At 38.3% G+C, this 17,974-nt stretch overlaps 2 protein-coding genes across 3 annotated transcripts in view; both read right to left on the bottom strand.

The window, feature by feature from the left end:
- Window positions 1-17,974, bottom strand: part of LOC580919 (stress-activated protein kinase JNK) — a 50,310-nt gene that overhangs the window by 26,970 nt on the left and 5,366 nt on the right. The window lies entirely within an intron of this gene.
- LOC115921596 (spore wall protein 2-like) lies at window positions 14,634-15,836 on the bottom strand. Its single transcript, XM_030979194.1, has one exon. It carries the CDS (start codon window positions 15,834-15,836, stop codon window positions 14,634-14,636), a length of 1,203 nt encoding a protein of 400 aa, XP_030835054.1.

Below are 17,974 nucleotides of genomic sequence, written 5' to 3'. Positions count from 1 at the left end.
GTGAATCCCCTACATGTACATGTATATATATAACAATCCCTTAAAATATTCTCCCCTCATCTAAATCTCATTTACATTATCTTATATTGTCTATCATTCTTATCATGACAATGTACAGCAGTCCTCCTACATGTGAATTACTATGCAAAATATGGTCCTCTCACTTCTCTCTCACATTAGAGCAAGTTGTGTTCTAAATATTGCAAATGTACATCTAGGACACATCGTCCTCCATGTACCTTTCTCAACCCCCCCCCCCCCCTCCCTGTCCCCTCACCCCTTATCGCATATTAACAAGCTAGAAAGCTTTAAAGCAGGCCTCAAAACCCATCTTTTTAAGGCAAAGGTATAGTCCATGACTATTGAAGGAGCAGGGCCCTTTAATGTTTGAAACAGATAAAAGGCGCCATGCAAGTGCTATGGATCACCATCATCATGTTTCCTCTCCCTAGTTCAATCCCATTTTCATAAATCATCCTCAACACGACAAAACACTTCCTTAAAACCCACCAATATAATAGTCCTTCTCCCTTCCCTCGCACAAGTAGAGAAAGTTACAAGTAGCCTAAATCCACAGTAGGATACAACTGTAATAACTCACGCCCCTCCTTATTCCCCCTCCTCATACCCCCTCATCTCCCTGACCCCATGCCTTCTTCTCTATACACTCTCCCTATCTCAGTCTCATTTACTTCTTATCCTCCCAACACTGCAGGGGAAAAAAACTCAACCACTAATAAAATTTCCTTCCTTCCTTCCACAAGTAGGGGAAGAAACATGTATGCAACCTAAATTCACCTACTGCACATGTATATGTAGGACACACTTTTACCCATGCCCCACTTCCATTGCTCCCCCCCCTCCTCTAATGTCTCCTACCCCCCGAACCCCGTAGCCTCTCCCTATCTCAAACCCACTAACAGTTCTTTCCTTCCACAGGTAGTGAAAGATACCTGCACATGTAGCCAACCAGTAATGTACATGTAGGACACATAATTTTATCCACACGCTACCCCTCCTCAAAGCCCCCATCCCCACTGTCCCCAATACCTCCTAATCCCTTAACCCTATACCCTCTCCCTATCTCAATCTCATTTACCCTGTCCGTCCTTCCTTCCTTCCTTTCCATTTAGGAAACGTACACACGTGCAGGACATAATTTCATCCATGCCCCTCCTCAAAGCCCCCTCCCCCTTCCTCAAAGGCCCCCCCCCCCCCACCCCTCTGCCAAACCCCGGTATCTCCTCATCCCTTAACCCCATACCCTTTCCCTATCTCAATCTCATTTACCCTGTCCGTCCTTCCTTTCCATTTAGGAAACGTACACACGTGCAGGATATAATTTCATCCATGCCCCTTCCCCCCCCCCCCTCGCTCCTCCAAACCCCTGTATCTCCTCATCCCTTAACCCCATACCCTCTCCCTATCTCAATCTCATTTGCTCTGTCCTTCCTTCCTTCCCCTCTAGGAAACGCACACAACTGCAGCTGAACGGTACGTGATAAGCCACTGGCAACGCCAACCAACCCGTCATCAAATTGAATGATAATTAAAATCGTAATGCAGCACCAAGTAGTAAGCCCTTCGTATTCTCTACATACGCTTTACATCGGGGGCCATACAAAGAGGGAAAACCAGTCAAATATGCTCCTGTAATCCACATGTCAATTTGTTGACGACAATTTCTACTACTAGTATACCATGTAAGCCTTTGTAAAAGGTGGTCTGAGCTTCAATTTATGGCCACTCTCAATGGAATTATGGAGTGCATTGACTCCATATAAATGGCCTTATAAATCCATAGCAAGCTTCATTATATGCAATCATACATGGATATCCAAGAACTAAAATCTGTAATTGGATCACGTTTCAAAATGTAGGACTACAATTTGCATTCACAGCAAAACACAAGTAATTGCACATTTGCACATGTGCATGATGGTAATGTACATGTATACCAACGATAAGCACATTAACATCATTCATAAGTTTCATATTAAACCCATTATAACTTTGTCCATTATTACTGTATGCATTTCTTTACAATGTGATGTTACATATAAATGTACATGTATTCAATTTTTCAAGTTTCCACAGTTTTTTAATCAGTTTACTTGTTTGTGCTGTTAGTTTTGAAGATAAATATCATCAAGGTAAAATTCTTAATTTGTTATGAGAGATGGTCTAAGATTTGTATTTCCACAATTACCAGCTGCAGATTTCCAGGTCCCTCATCAGACGGGAAGTTCTTCCCTGCTGATGTTCATTTCCCAAGGCTTCCCAAGGTACTTCATCATGAGGGGCCTTAAAGCCTTTTTCAAAGTTTTGTAGACAGTTGCATAGTGTACAGCATACATGTACACGGATGGATTTACACAAACATTCTACGTCCATGTACTTCGGTATATCTATTGAATATAAAATGTACATGGGTGTATAATTAAGCTGTCTTTAACATGGATGCACAGTTTTTAGATGTGTGTGGACCCCTTTGACAACCAACTTAAGTTGAAAGGGTAAACCATCCCACATGTGGAAATAAATTAATAACAAATAAATTAAAAATTAAAAAGTAAGCTGTTCTTTGGGGACAGAGTAAAACCGTTTTGTGTATAAACGGAATACAATGTACATATACATGAACGCTAATTCATAGAGCAATCTTGTGAAGAAAAAAAAAAAAAAAAACTTGTATCGATTTGCCTTTTAGAAAAAGTCAACAAATTTACTGATAGGAAAACTTGTAGGATGGGAAGGGGGTGTCACAGCTCCACATTCTCCCTCCAGCGACGCTCCTGTCTCCAGATGTAATTCCTAGAATGATCATTAATGAATGTTTAATCAGTATACTGTGTACTGTCAGTCACTCCACCCACTTATTAAATATGGGCAATAACTGTCATCAAAGATATCAAACATGTTTGTGGTTTTAATTTTACCATATGGGACCGCCACTCAAGATAGCAATGAAATAATTTAAATAGAAGGAAGAAAGAAAGAAGAAATGACAGCAAGTGCCAGTGTAAAAATCTATGTTACATGTTACATGAAATCTAAACTTATGTTTAGATCAATGCATGACAAACAAAAAAGATGTGGAATCTATAATTCCACATTTGAACAGTGCAGTATTTCTCTTCAATTTCTGTTTGTCTGGGTTTGAACAAAATATATGTTACATGTATGTTTGTCTGTGTTTGAGAGGGGGGAGGAAGGGGGTATTCAAGAAAAATAACCAGATTCATGTAAACAACTTGCATCTCTTTTAGTCTGAAATCCTTCCAATGTTGACTTGAGAGTTGAGCTCCTTGTCACATGTTAAGTACTCACACAGAATTCTTTTTTGATCTACAGGTGTATGCCTATTTGTATCAAATACATTTTTGAGTCAACATAACTGCCTAAAACAGCAATGTTAGGATTCCTCTTTAAATCTCTCTTTCTCCTTTTCTTCAAGATGTACCGGTAATACAGACAATTTACAATTCTATCAACTTTCTGTACAAACTTTAATAACGGTAGATTAAACTTGCATTGTTTTTATTAGTTTTTTTATGCCAAGATTTATTTCAAATATTAAAAATTAAAAAATCAAATATATCCATCAAAAGAATAGAGGCTATATAAACTATCTACTTGATGTGAAAACTAGAAAATAGAATAAAACTGATGCAACTTTTAACTAAAGAAAAGTCCCAACACCTTTGGCAGAGTCTAGCCGAGGGATTCCCTCACACTAGCTACTATGGCTGGTGTAAAAAAAAAGTATGAATGAAATGACATTCCATCAGGTATGAGTCATCGTTGGTTAGAAAGGGTATTCCCTGGTCTACCAAGTCAATGTGTATTCTCTGCTTGTTCAGATGAGTCATACAGGAGTACGTTGAATTTTAAACAGCAGCAGTAGTTCAGTAGTCTGCCCACACAGACCTTGTCTCTGTTTTGGGAATGACACCGATGATTAATGAGCTAAGAATTCTGTCAAGTGGCGATTGAGTGGGTTAGTTTAAAGTCCATAGATTACCAAGAAAACAGGAAAACAAGAAATATAAAGGGAAAATTTGGTTGTTTGCATGTATTGTTTACGTAGCAATCATATAGAAGAGAAACCAAAATACAGAGTCATTAACGATGCTTACAAACAATCAAAGAGGATATTGATTATTAGATTACCAAGAAAAAAAGAAATGGAAAGGAAAGATTTTTTCTCCCTAAATATATTTGTATGTGTTGGTTAAATAGCAATTATAGAAGAGAAACCAAAAGAACGAGTCATAAACATTGCTTACAAACAAAGTAAGAGGATATTGATCATTTGGTGATCCACATTATTTTGCAAACAGAATATCACTCCTCCTAAGTGTGCATGCAATCTGCAATTTCATATCTTTCATACTTTAGTCCATGTCCTCACATTGTCCTCACATTGTTCTCAAGGGGTCTTCAAACTCAGACTAGCAAAGGTGTAAAAATGGTACCCAGTTGCTACATTATGATTAGATTCTCAAATGAACTTGCATTCTGAAGAGCCGCATTGATAGAGCCATGGGAGTTCTCATTTCATATTCAACGCCCCAATGTCCCCAGGGAATTTACTGCACCTAAAACCACTTGTCTGTTCATTCTTTGTTTCTCATCTAACTACAGTGTAGTCTGCGAGTACCATACACCGCAACACGCATTTATCAGCAGCACTCCAACTACGAGCATCATTTCTGCCTCGATATGCATATCAGGGGTTTGGTTTGGTAAATAAAAGCTATTGACCTGAATTGGCTATTGATAGAGGCAGGAAAGAAATATGTGGCTTCATATTTGTGCATTGATCAATTAACACAAGCAATTTACAAGGACACATATTTTGACATAATGCCAAATATTCAAGTGCTAAATTGGGCGTGTCTCGCAATACAGGTGTCTGCATCAGCGTATATTACATGTACATGTATGTATAGTTAACCGCTGAATCATTAATACTCCTCGTATTTATTTGTTGTTTTAGGGGGTGTCTTTTGTAACTCAAGAATGAAAGGTGGACTGGCTGACTAATTTTGCATCCTCAAGAATATATCGGGCCAAAATAACTTAAAAGATTACTAAACTTGGTAAGGATATGAATGATTTAGTTATTAATTTTACATTCATATTTATAGAAGCTCATTCTTCAGACTTGCAGGGTTCAAGTACTTGATTTATTATTTGTTATCATATTAATTCCTGCCTTTCTTCCATTTGAAGTAAAAATGAATGTAATGTTTTATTCAAAGTATCAACTATCAATGTAGGTTTCAATGTGGGAATTAAATAAAATTATAAAATAGAATTGTGCCAACATGTACACCCTTATATATGTACTGATAGCTTTATTCAATCACTATTTTTTTTAATTCAATTGAGATCTCCTGACTTTGTCTCAAGACTCTTTCTCTTCAAAGATCTCTGTTTACTGAAATGTAAATGTACTATGATCAGGAAATATGTGTAACAATCCTTGAACTTCAATCACATTTAAGTTTTCAGCAAACAAGGGTAAGACAATCCCTTTCTTTGACCTAAAAACTTGATTAACATAAAACAAAAATTGCCATTGATATTGGAAAAAGACACCTGTACACCTGTTGATCAGCCATGGAGAATAAATAGATTAAATACATGTACACCTGTACAAGTCAAACGGTATGAGAAACACCCTCTAACATACAGAACAATACATGTATTTCAATATCATTTGCTAGCTGAGAGCCAGAAGGGCATTAAGTCTGGGTGAAAGCATGTAGGTTAATGCCCTTTTGACTTTAACCACAAGCTGACAATCATGTCCATGTATGTACATGTATGTATGTCCTCATATGAGTCATAGGGGTATTCTATTGAACCTTGCACCCATGAATATATATCGACAATGCTAGCTAGCTACTACAGGTGTATGAACCTCTGTGTGTTTACACAGGATGACTAATCATATAGTTATTAATAACTCAAAAAGTTATCTTCCCCACATTCCACAATAATACTGCCATAACAGTGAGAGATAATATCTTTTTAAGTTCATGAATATACAAAGAACAGGTGCATTTTCAAAATCAAATTTACTACATGTATCAACTGGCTGTTCTTGTCTGTTACTTTAAGATAATTATAATGACCCAAATCTTTAATTTAATAGTCTTCTACCAAGTCTGTATTTAGCATTGATATACAGCATGATTATACCTAATGATCTTTTGCCAAACTACATGTATGTGTACAGGAGTACAATCAATAAAAACAGCGGGGAAAAGTCAAGAGGAAAGGTTGCCCTTCAGAGAATATATCTTCAAAACCGCTCTAAAAAGGTCACACACTGCTGTTGTACTGTAAACAAGTGCCAGTGCATTAAATAAAGTACATGCAGGATTCGCTTGTGACATAACATGTAATTTACATTGTCTGCGTTTGTTTTTTCTACAGTGTCAGCCTTGCTGTTGTCATGGACAATATGCATCGATGCTTCATATTTCAGACAATGAAGCCTGAAAAGAAGTGATCATTTCTAAAAAAAAAACTCTTTAGGCCTAACCCGTTGAGCACATTTCAGTATGATGCAAGAGACAATACTGCCTGTTATTCCAAAATGAAATCAATTTCGCATAATATTTACCACAATAATCATGATTCCCTATTTTTTCATAAATATTCAACCAACAGACTGGTTTACCAACATATTCAAAATTTATGATGTTTAAAACTTTTTAAAGAAAGGCTGTTTTTGACAACTTGAAAGCTTACCTTTGGCCTGTCCGACATAGCAACAAGTACTGTATGGAGACTGGATTCCAAGTAGTTCATTCATTAATAACAGGTTAATGGAATGCCTTGTCACTAAGTCCCCAGGAAAGATACATCCATATATTTGAGTATGTTAGTTAACTAGTCTATTCTGTCCTCATAACTTGGCAAACTAGCTTCAGTACATAAATGTACAGCTTTCTGCTCAATCACACCTACATGTACACGTAAATCCATTTCACATGCATGTAGTAGATCTCTGTTATTTTCTACACCTTTAACACCCGTGTTTACGGGTTTGCCTCGGTCTGCCCAGGTGAGAAAAAATAATATTCTATATCATAAACAAATGAAACAGTCCCACGTCATAAATAACAAATGAAAAAGTCCCATGTCATCATAAACAAATGAAAAAGTCCCATGTCATCATAAACAAATGAAGAAGTCCCACGTCATCACAACACACCCAGGAAATGATGTCTTGATATTCTCTGAATAGTAATCAAGGCCACTCTGCATCTTCAAAGTCATAACACGCAAAAAATAACATTGTGTGTTTGGATCCAGAAGGGCATTAACGCATGTACCTTACTACAGATTTACCCTCCTTCTGCCTCTGAGCGGACAATATTTTCTGCAGTGCGTAAGAGGAAATGCTTGTACGAGAGTGTGGAGGAAATGACGCTTCCACAACTCAATTAATAAAAATAATATCATGAATGATTCCAAAAGGATGATGCTAGGTCTTATTCCTGTAGAATGATGCAACTTGCTAATATGCATACAATTGTTTATGGGGGTGTACAGTAATTGTCTAGCGGATACGTCACTGGATTGTCAATGACATGGTTCGCTGTTCGAGTCTGGCTACAGCACCAATAGCTCTGGCAAGACATTAGTTTACCGGTATATTTACCATGCTTGACCCAGGTGAGGTAATAGGGTACTTTGCAGGAATTTAATAGCCTAATTCCTTGAAATACTAGAGCGCCATAATGGCAGCAGGAGGGGCATCTAGTCTGACAGACATGAGCACTATACAAGAACCAACTATCATTATTATTATTATTATTATTATTATTCTTAAATAAATATACATGGCAAAATCTCTAGGTGTTTCAAACTTTATAAATACAACAAAACACACAAAGAAACAGATCTCAAATAGAGCAAAGAGAGTGGTCAAAACATTTACATTTTTGCTTGTTTTTTTCCTTGTTTTTTGTTTGTATTTTTTATTCTTTGTTTGTTTGGTATCATTGTAATGTCTTCGAATTTTGTATGCTTAGTATGTGTACATGTAGTTTGCGGTTAAAAACATTTGCACACCATGCATGTCGTGTACATGTACATGTACTTTTTAGAAGACTGACAAGAATATGTGTACATACGCAACACCCCAATCCTCAACCATACTGCACTGTATGCAGTACATGAACCAGCTCCTGTATATATGTAATTGGCCTTGCAAAGATTGCCATAAATTATTTTCATATCACAATGTAATAGGAGAACGGCAGCAGGCACGGTCACAATATTTGTTATGGTGGCCATGCACAGGGCATGAGGATATGGATTTTTTCCTGAAAGCTGGAGAGTAGAACGATTCACATCGCATCGCTATTTTGTGTGGAAGCTATACAAATTCATCAACATGTATGCATACATGTATGTACAGTAGGCACTGGGTATAAAGAGGTGAACAGAAGGATGATTATACATGCAACAAGTGCTTTAATACATGTATCTGGATCGTTTGATTTTTAGAAAAGTTCTAAACCTAACACTAGGTGGCATTTCGAGATTCCCAACATATAAAAATACGAAATCCTTAGTGGGCATACATGTATATGGAAGTACAATGTGTATAGCTATACACAGATGGTGAACCTTGCCGCAAGATTTTCACCGAAATCCTGCAAATAGTTTGCCCGTGATTTTTCTCTATCTAGACTTACATGTAACTGTTTGATTTAGAAAAAAATTGCTGATCTCAAAGAACATATTTTTGTAATCATTGTAAAACATCAAAATATAAAGACTTTCTTTCAGCTAATCTGTCTGTTTTCTTGAAGCTACTGCGCGCGATGTAATAAGCAATCATGCGCAAAATACGTTGCATAACCTCCCCTCACTGACCCATACAAAGTACTTCAGTCTCTGCATCAAGGTGGTCAGTGGAGCCAGACGTACAGACGTAGTCTCAGCCAAACAACCGTTGACATCAGAGACTGAAGCTGTTGGGCTAGGAATGGAACTACATGTACATGTACATGATCAGAACGGTGTGTTGTCTAACACAACAATGCATGATTGCCAGGTTAGTTAGTGTTGAGTACTGACTGCTAATTAATTAGGCAGGGAATAATTTTCCTCAAATTTTTTGATTAGCAATTTCAGCCGATGGATAAATATTTCAAATGAAATTCTGTACATTTCTATGGAAGAAAACTGCTACACAAAAGATATTTTGTATAGCAGTCATGCAAAAATGCATAGCAAATTGCGATGCGATACCAGGAAAATTATTCCCTGTTAGGGCCCAATAGATCTCACCAGACAGAAGCCAAGCCAAAGCCCGTTCACACTGACAACCCCTTGTATGAATAAAGAATGATAATTGACATGAGTTAAAATCAAATTACTGTCTAGACATGTAATATTGAACATAACAAATATGCAATTGCAACATAGTATTTTGTGGAAAAGGTCCACATTCATTGCAAGGATGCCAAAGAATTACTTATTCTCATGTGTGTGTGTTTTCTTTCACTGTTATGAGTTTACAGTCATGATTGTTCACAAAACATGGCCTCTTGAAGACAATTTGGTGTTAAGACAGCTACAATGTATACAAAAATCAGATATGGTAGCTATACTAGACTGAACATCAGAATCTGTGTTTTGTTCAAGTCTTAAGTTATATCTTAGGAAAATTGTATAACTGGGCGGGGCTTATAATGAATGCGCACTGATGATCTGCCAGCTGTAATGTCAACCGACGTCTTAAAAACTAATTTCTTTATACAACATTCTTCAGACAATGATAATCTAGTCTGCATGCCCTTTTCGCTATATGATGATTCTTTTTATGATGTTTCTTCATATGATTTTCTTATAAATTTCCTTTTTTCTGAACAGGCTTACAGACACCTGTAATCTGTATCACACTGATAAACTTACGCTCAAAATATAAGCAATATCCTTTGACTATGTCTCCCCAAATAGAATTCACCATGCAACTCGATCCTTAGGAAAGGTTACAAATCAAAACTACTTGAAATATTGGATCAAATTTGTCAAGTGGTGGCCTACATGAACGTCCAAACAAAGCTACTATTTCCTCTCATCAAACAGATACAGTAGAGAGAAGAAAAAAATTGAGACTTGTCCTCGGTGTGCTAATGTAAACACACTCCTCTATTCCTGTGATTGTCAAAGCTAACATTAGGGTTGTTCACACATGGAGCAAGGCAAGATTAGTCAGATCTAAAAATTACAATTTTGAATCACAATCAGAAAGTTTTTTTTCTTGTGAAAAGTCTTACTACTTAGAGATTCTAATTGCAATTCAAATTCCATGAATATTTTACTTTAAAAATGAATTTAAAGCTAAAGACCAGTTATGGTCATGCGATTGCATTGTGAAAGAAACATTGTGAAATCGATCAGAAAAGGTTGATCATCTAGCATAGATGTACTGCAAGGTTCTGGAATCATCAAAATGATAAGAAATTTGGCTAAGTCTTTATAAAGTTAGAATCACTGTACACAGAAAGATGTATATGGGACTACACACACGTGCGCGACACATGCATTTGTATCTCTCAACAGGCGAGAGATACACTAATTTACCAAGTATATCAATTAGTAGGCGGTTTCCTGTCAACATTTTTATCATCATGTATTATTCAAAACATATTCTTTCACATGATTGGTAATAAGAGCTTGCATTTCATTTTTTGAAATTGGGGCGTTTCCAATACTGGTCTTTACCTTTAACTGAATTATTTGTCTTGCGCAATGTTTACACATGAAAGTCAGCAGAAACAAGATAAGAAATTCATTCATTCCATGTGTCTTGGGTGCAAAACAGAAGAGATGTCAACTATGAAACAAATCTCACTTTTCTTGAGTGTGAATGCATACATCAAGAACAACATGCAACACATTATTCTCACAGCAAAACCAAACAGATATATGTAGGTCTAAATGTAAATACACAAATTATACACATCATATTGCAAAGAAACAAAAACTAATTTACAAAGATACCTGTTACTGACTGCAAGGGAGTACCAACGAACCAAAGGAGTACCAATGAACCACGTTTCAACTCGCTCCGTGCAAACAGGGCTCTAACCCTGGCTCAAATCGGGAGAAACAAGAGCTTGTCTAGCTACTGCCAAATTCTGCATGCGATTTTGAGCTCAGTTCAGCAAGGCAGGAGTAATTTGAGGACACTGCGATAAGTGGACTTCCAGCCCTAGTCAAATCCTGCGGCGTCTCCTGATTAAGTATGGTACCCATGCAGGCAGAAGGAAAAATAAAGGGACCCTACTATTTCTCAACAAGATCTTTCCAGAAACCTTTTTTCTCTGATTCTTCTTGATCAGAGTAACTGTTTGTGTAGTTAATCACGCTGGATAATGACAAGATTAGCTAAATCTTTTTCTTATTGCTCACATGTACACTTTCTATCTATTCTGACACTGATGAGGAGTACTGTATAAGATTAGACATGAAGATAAGAATATAACTTTTTTTAAAGAATAAACAAAGAATTTCAAGGGGGAAGCAAGGGCTAAAAGATATGAAACATTTTAATTATTTCATTTTCAAGTGTCAATATATCTATGTACAAATCATACAATCTAATGAAAATATAGCTTCTTTTTCAAGAAAATGGTATGCCCTTTCAAATCCACTAATGTGGCTCGAATAAGCACATTTTAGCTCTAGAAAGTTATAGGTCGCCCCTGAAAGTTGATACAGTTTTGGGGAATGAGGGGGGGGGGGTGGGGGAGCAAGGGGGAAGCAAGGGCTAAAAGATATGCAACGTTTTAATTATTTAATTTTCAAGTGTCAATATATTTATGTACAAATCATACAATCTAATGAAAATATAGCTTCTTTTTCAAGAAAATGGTATGCCCTTTCAAATCCACTAATGTGGCTCGAATAAAATACCTTTGTTATGACCTCGATCTCTTTATTGTTTTGATGAACGAAATGTATTATATGATCAACAGGTAGACTCCCTTTCTTCAAGTAAGTAACTTCTACTTAGATGTTATCAGCATGCAGACAAGGTGTTAAAAGTTAAGACAGAGCATATCGTCTGGACTATAGAAATTGCGAAAGTTTGTGATAAAGTTTCGGCATAGATCTTATCACAATGTCAGACAAGGTGTCAAAACTGAAGAAATAAAAATGTTGCCTACAGATATTCCACAAGGTTGTGATGAAGTTCAGCCAAGATTGTATCACAGATCCAGACAAGGGTGAGAACACAAAATCAATTGTGAGGAGATTCAGCAAGTCTATCACCTTCCCTGTGACACTAAAACCTGCAAACACAATATTAAACCGTCCTTCACTCCTCAAGAAAGTCACGAATCGTGAACTTCCCAATCCCGGTCATAAACCAAGGGCCCATTTACACATCCCTAAAGACCGTTTCGAAAAACATTGATTTTTAGACTCTACCATTTATACTATGGGGAAAAACCCATGAAAAACGGCTGAAGTTTGCTCATACCGGTTTGGGGCTAGAAGGGCGCATGCGCGACTCTTCGGTTCCCTGCATACCCTGCATACATAAGCACGGGAGTGAGGAGAGTCACGTGACCAGTAAACGGTACCTCACCGAAATTTGCTTTTACACTGCCAAAAAAACAGTGAAACTTCTGCGGGTGTAAACAAAAATACACCAGAGGTGGCTTTTTCGATTTTTCGTCGTGTTTGGTGGTAGTTGCTCTGGATCTATGCGAAACCAATGATTTGTGGCTGCAGTGTAAATGCAGCTCAAATCTTTAGACTACAGCAGGGCAATTGGCGGCTGTGTCTGCTACGGATTTGGCAGTTTTACAGGACCTTGCTACACTCTAATTGCTTCTATTGACATAGGAAGCTTTGGGCTGCGCAGAATAGGAAGGTGGATATTTTCTCTCTTCTCCTGCGGAAGTTTTAAAAGAAAAAAAAGGAAGAAGAGAAATTGCTCTCTTTGCATGATTAGAAACAAACAAGGTCATCCACAGTTTGCACTGTTTAGGTAACCGTTTTTTACCTTTACAAAAAAAAATCATCAGGATTCGTAATTGAATTACGTTGGGGAAAATCATGTGAGGAGCTTGTGGGCGATTATGTAAAATAATCAGAGGTACTAGCCAATTATGTTTTAAATATGGTTTTCCACAACTCTGATTAGAACCCGACAGCAGATTCCACTATTACAATATTTAAAACTAGAGACATGCCACAAGATATCTCTGATATAACTAAATTCTTTCTTGCACAACTCATATACATAGCCAGTGTAAAAAATACTTTTTCTGTTAGCGGGACCTCTTTTGGGAGTTGGTGTTGTATACCCTAAGTGCAATTTTCTCACAACGATGTTAAAGTATTTAATTATTTTTTTACCAGAGCCCTTTAGGAGCCTTTGAAAGCTTAATTTCTCATCGCTCCTTTTTTCTTCTATTTTTTGCTCCACAGCATTTTGGGTCGATGGAGGATTGGAGACAAGCCAAGTTCAATAACATGTTAAAAATGTATGTATTTGTGTAAGATAATAATAACCTGATATAATACTTTCACAACTGGTATGACAGGAAGTTGGTATGCATCTCTGAAAAGGTTAACTGCTATTAATGTGTTTGATCCACAAGCCAAGGGTATCTGTCAATTCTAAAATATTGCCTGCACGGGTCTACAGAATATCAAGCTAAGTGAATCTGTATGCAGTAGAAGAACATACCCATAAATAGAATTATATGCACTGCTGTTAGTCTGCGGGTACAGACTCTGATTTGACACTTAACCACAATTCCATAGAGCCTGGAGCTGAGCCTAGCTCTGTCAGTCTCAAGCGTAAATAATCATATCTGATTGACACACGTCTGTAAGAACACAATACACACACACACAAGCTGAGTGCAGGAGCAGCTATAGTACAGAGCCTATGGTGTCCAGTAGACCATGCAGTCACCATAGTCTCACAGTGCAGACAGATTATAATTTAATCCTTTAGTACAATTCCTAAAGCCTATGAGCTGAGCCTACCTCTGTCAGTCTCTGGTTGTGTCAAGAGTAGCTAAAGAGTGCGGTAAATGTAGTCTCACAGTGGAGACACTCTGTAATGCTCAAGGATTGACGTCTGACAAGGGTCTGCGCGAGCAAACTACACTGCTGTTATAATGTACATATGCTGGATGTAAGTCAGGAGCTATTAGCCTCGTGCAGGGGCTGTAGCAGTAGTGAGGAAATCAGCATTTCCCAAATCTGTGAGATACACAGATTTAAAGACCTAGATAGATCAAACGGGGATACACATACTCTCTTCAGCGTGGGCCGATGGTGTGGCTTAGCTCTCTCATTTCCACAAAAAATCATTTAAAATCTCAAATGAAAAACAAAGATCCTGAACTCAGGCAACTACATGTAGAAAACCAATGTTTACATTAAAAATAATACATTTTTTCTATTTGATAAATCAATCCGAGAAAAGTGTTACAATACTGCTCATTGCTGTTTTCATTGAACAGTAAATCTCATGCATAAATAAAAATGTCTTGCAGAAAAACAGACTAGTCTCACTTTTATGATTGTCCCTTCCCCTTTCTTCATCCTCTCCTCATCATCCTCTATCTTGATGTCTTTCTGTTCCCCCTTCCTTTCTCCTCTCCATCTTGATGTCTTTCTGTTCCCCCTTCCTTCCCCCTCTCCATCTTGATGTCTTTTTGTTCCCCCTTCCTTCCTCCTCTCCATCTTGATGTCTTTCTGTACCCCCTTCCTTTCTCCTCTCCATCTTGATATCTTTCTGTACCCTCTTCCTTCCCCCTCTCCATCTTGATGTCTTTCTGTTCCCCCTTCCTTTCTCCTCTCCATCTTGATGTCTTTCTGTTCCCCCTTCCTTCCTCCTCTCCACCTTGATGTCTTTCTGTTCCCCCTTCCTTCCTCCTCTCCATCTTGATGTCTTTCTGTTCCCCCTTCCTTCCTCCTCTCCATCTTGGTGTCTTTCTGTTCCCCCTTCCTTCCTCCTCTCCATCTTGATGTCTTTCTGTTCCCCCTTCCTTCCTCCTCTCCACCTTGATGTCTTTCTGTTCCCCCTTCCTTCCTCCTCTCCATCTTGATGTCTTTCTGTTCCCCCTTCCTTCCTCCTCTCCACCTTGATGTCTTTCTGTTCCCCCTTCCTTCTTCCTCTCCATCTTGATGTCTTTCTGTTCCCCCTTCCTTCCTCCTCTCCATCTTGATGTCTTTCTGTTCCCCCTTCCTTCCTCCTCTCCACCTTGATGTCTTTCTGTTCCCCCTTCCTTTCTCCTCTCCATCTTGATGTCTTTCTGTTCCCCCTTCCTTCCTCCTCTCCACCTTGATGTCTTTCTGTTCCCCTTCCTTCCTCCTCTCCACCTTGATGTCATTCTGTTCCCCCTTCCTTCCTCCTCTCCACCTTGATGTCTTTCTGTTCCCCCTTCCTTCTTCCTCTCCATCTTGATGTCTTTCTGTTCCCCCTTCCTTCCTCCTCTCCATCTTGATGTCTTTCTGTTCCCCCTTCCTTCCCCCTCTCCATCTTGATGTCTTTCTGTTTCCCCTTCCTTCCTCCTCTCCATCTTGATGTCTTTCTGTTCCCCCTTCCTTCCTCCTCTCCATCTTGATGTCTTTCTGTTCCCCCTTCCTTCCTCCTCTCCACCTTGATGTCTTTCTGTTCCCCCTTCCTTCTTCCTCTCCATCTTGATGTCTTTCTGTTCCCCCTTCCTTCCTCCTCTCCACCTTGATGTCATTCTGTTCCCCCTTCCTTCCTCCTCTCCACCTTGATGTCTTTCTGTTCCCCCTTCCTTCTTCCTCTCCATCTTGATGTCTTTCTGTTCCCCCTTCCTTCCCCCTCTCCATCTTGATGTCTTTCTGTTCCCCCTTCCTTTCTCCTCTCCATCTTGATGTCTTTCTGTTTCCCCTTCCTTCCTCCTCTCCATCTTGATGTCTTTCTGTTCCCCCTTCCTTCCTCCTCTCCACCTTGATGTCTTTCTGTTCCCCCTTCCTTCCCCCTCTCCATCTTGATGTCTTTCTGTTCCCCCTTCCTTTCTCCTCTCCATCTTGATGTCTTTCTGTTTCCCCTTCCTTCCTCCTCTCCATCTTGATGTCTTTCTGTTCCCCCTTCCTTCCTCCTCTCCATCTTGATGTCTTTCTGTTCCCCCTTCCTTCATCCTCTCCCTCTTAATCCCTCATGCCATATCCCTAACACTATTTTCTTCATCTTTGACGTCTTGCTTTCAGTGAAAGAGCCTGGCGCAGCTTGGCAAAGAGTGTTCTTCATTCAACACATACATGGACGCACATACCCATCTCCTTCACAGACAGTCGGACACTTCTTTTTGTTCTCCTCAACTGCTACATATTATATGACTTCCAGCCTCTCACACAAAAAACCTTTATACATTGAAGGAAGAAACAAAATATGAGCTAGTAGCCATAGGATGCTGCATATGCATCATACATACTTTGTACATAAAAACATCATTGTTTACAATTTCAAAACAAAAGAGTACTTCCACCAAATGGAAGCTATTCAGTTTGGTGGAAGTATACAGCCTCAAAATATCCTGATGGAAGCAAATAAAAGGACTTAATGGAACAAAGGATACTGACAGGGGAAATATCAAAGGGAAATACACTGTAGGAAATAACCTACCTTTTAACGTTTATATTTTGCAAATATATTATTTTCGGTAGTGTACATGTACTTTAAACAACTACAATACATGTACAAATTACATGTAAATGACATTTACATGTATATTCCAATCGCTTTTCACAAAATGACAGACATCAAGGCAAAACAAAAGAAAAGGAAATTGGAACGGTGCTTTATCTGCGAAACAGCCTTCCCAATTGAGCGAAGGGGAAAAAACACGGCTTGAAATTCACCTCACCCTAATCCTTTCAGCCTTTATGACTAAAGTATGAATTTCTTACTGTCCATCTCTCTATTGTGTTACAGCCCAGTAGCAATCAATCCCTAATAAATTCAGAGGCCAATAGTCAAACCTGAGCAATGAAGCCCACGCCGTCCACAGCTTCACAATCTGTCCTCGCTAGTTGCATAAATCAGGATTTATTGATAGATGCGTACAGCGCAGATTGTTCTTGCACTACGTTATTTGACTAGCAAAACAAAACCCGGCCATCTTCAGAAGTGATCTCTAGATTTGCAGAAAGCAGTTTTCATCTTTGCAATTACAACTGAAATCACACAATTTTAATTGATATGTGCTATTGACACGTTTATGAGAAATAAGAAATAGCAGATCTGCACATGAGTCACACTTCTTACAGGTTGTACAGAAAAGAATAGAATTATAAAGTAGATTTTAAGAAAGCCCAATTAAAGCCTACATGTACATGTAAATGTATCCATGTAAACACACATTTTGTAGTGTAGGTTTTCTTATTAACAAACATGTAAATTTACTGCATGTGCACTGACAGATATTTTACATGTAGGAGAGCAAGAGAGAGATTTTTCAGGGAGAGGGGGTGGGAGAGAAGAAGAGTCAATGCAATCTAACAAGTGTCAAATGTGACACAGCCTCAGTTTTGCAGCAAATGAGTATCACAAGTGAAATGTTCAACATTTAATTGCTCCTCAGCAATTATGAACCAATCTCCAAGGAGAAGACCAATATACAACACAAACACATCACGGCAAATAAACAAACAACTTAGATTTCACAGTTGAAAAAAGGAGATGGAAAGAAAGAAATGTAGCAACATGCAGCGAGAGAGAGAGAGAGAGAGAGAGAGAGAGAGAGAGAGAGAGAGAGAGAGAGTTGAGACTGATGTAGGCCTATGCGTACATTCATGGCTAGACTACAGTACAGTGTACATGTCAATGTACATACAGTTTTACAAAGGATTTGGTATTACCGGTACATGTAAAAAAAAAAAAAAAATAGAAAATGCACACACACATGAAGTGAATCTGAATAATTAC

This window comes from Strongylocentrotus purpuratus, unplaced genomic scaffold (assembly GCF_000002235.5).
Source record: "Strongylocentrotus purpuratus isolate Spur 01 unplaced genomic scaffold, Spur_5.0 spur5_scaffold_10, whole genome shotgun sequence".
In the NCBI taxonomy this organism is placed as follows: domain Eukaryota; kingdom Metazoa; phylum Echinodermata; class Echinoidea; order Camarodonta; family Strongylocentrotidae; genus Strongylocentrotus; species Strongylocentrotus purpuratus.
Note: the sequence above shows the minus strand (reverse complement) of the source record. Positions and strands in the feature narration are given on the sequence as shown.